At 52.9% G+C, this 359-nt stretch overlaps 1 protein-coding gene across 1 annotated transcript in view; it reads left to right on the top strand.

Annotated features, from left to right (window-relative positions):
- The window catches only part of LOC119586917 (carbohydrate sulfotransferase 11-like), a 31,931-nt gene that overhangs the window by 16,975 nt on the left and 14,597 nt on the right, over positions 1 to 359 (top strand). The window contains exon 5 of the mRNA XM_037935648.1: positions 75 to 303. Within this exon, the coding sequence (XP_037791576.1) occupies positions 75 to 303 (229 nt within the window). The remainder of the gene's footprint in view (positions 1 to 74; positions 304 to 359) is intronic.

Below are 359 nucleotides of genomic sequence, written 5' to 3'. Positions count from 1 at the left end.
AACCCCATACCTCTTCTAACCAAACACACCTTCCACCCCTTCCCCCCCTCCCCGTTACAAATCCCCCCCAACAGGAACGGCTATTACAACACCATGTACGGCAAATATATTGTTAAAGTATACCGCGACGACTCGGACGTGACGCTCAGTAACCGCACTGAGCCGACGTGGCAGGAGTTCGTGAAATACCTCATTAACACGCCGTCTTCGAAGTTCGACGAGCACTGGAGGCCGATCTACGCTCTCTGCTCGCCGTGCGTGATCAAGTACAACGTCATTGCCAAGATGGAGACGTTCAGCGAGGTGAGTTCTGAGTATTGTAATTCAGGGGCTTGGGGTGGTCGCTCTGACTTGCAGAT

This window comes from Penaeus monodon, chromosome 22 (genome assembly GCF_015228065.2).
Source record: "Penaeus monodon isolate SGIC_2016 chromosome 22, NSTDA_Pmon_1, whole genome shotgun sequence".
In the NCBI taxonomy this organism is placed as follows: Eukaryota; Metazoa; Arthropoda; class Malacostraca; order Decapoda; family Penaeidae; genus Penaeus; species Penaeus monodon.
Note: the sequence above shows the minus strand (reverse complement) of the source record. Positions and strands in the feature narration are given on the sequence as shown.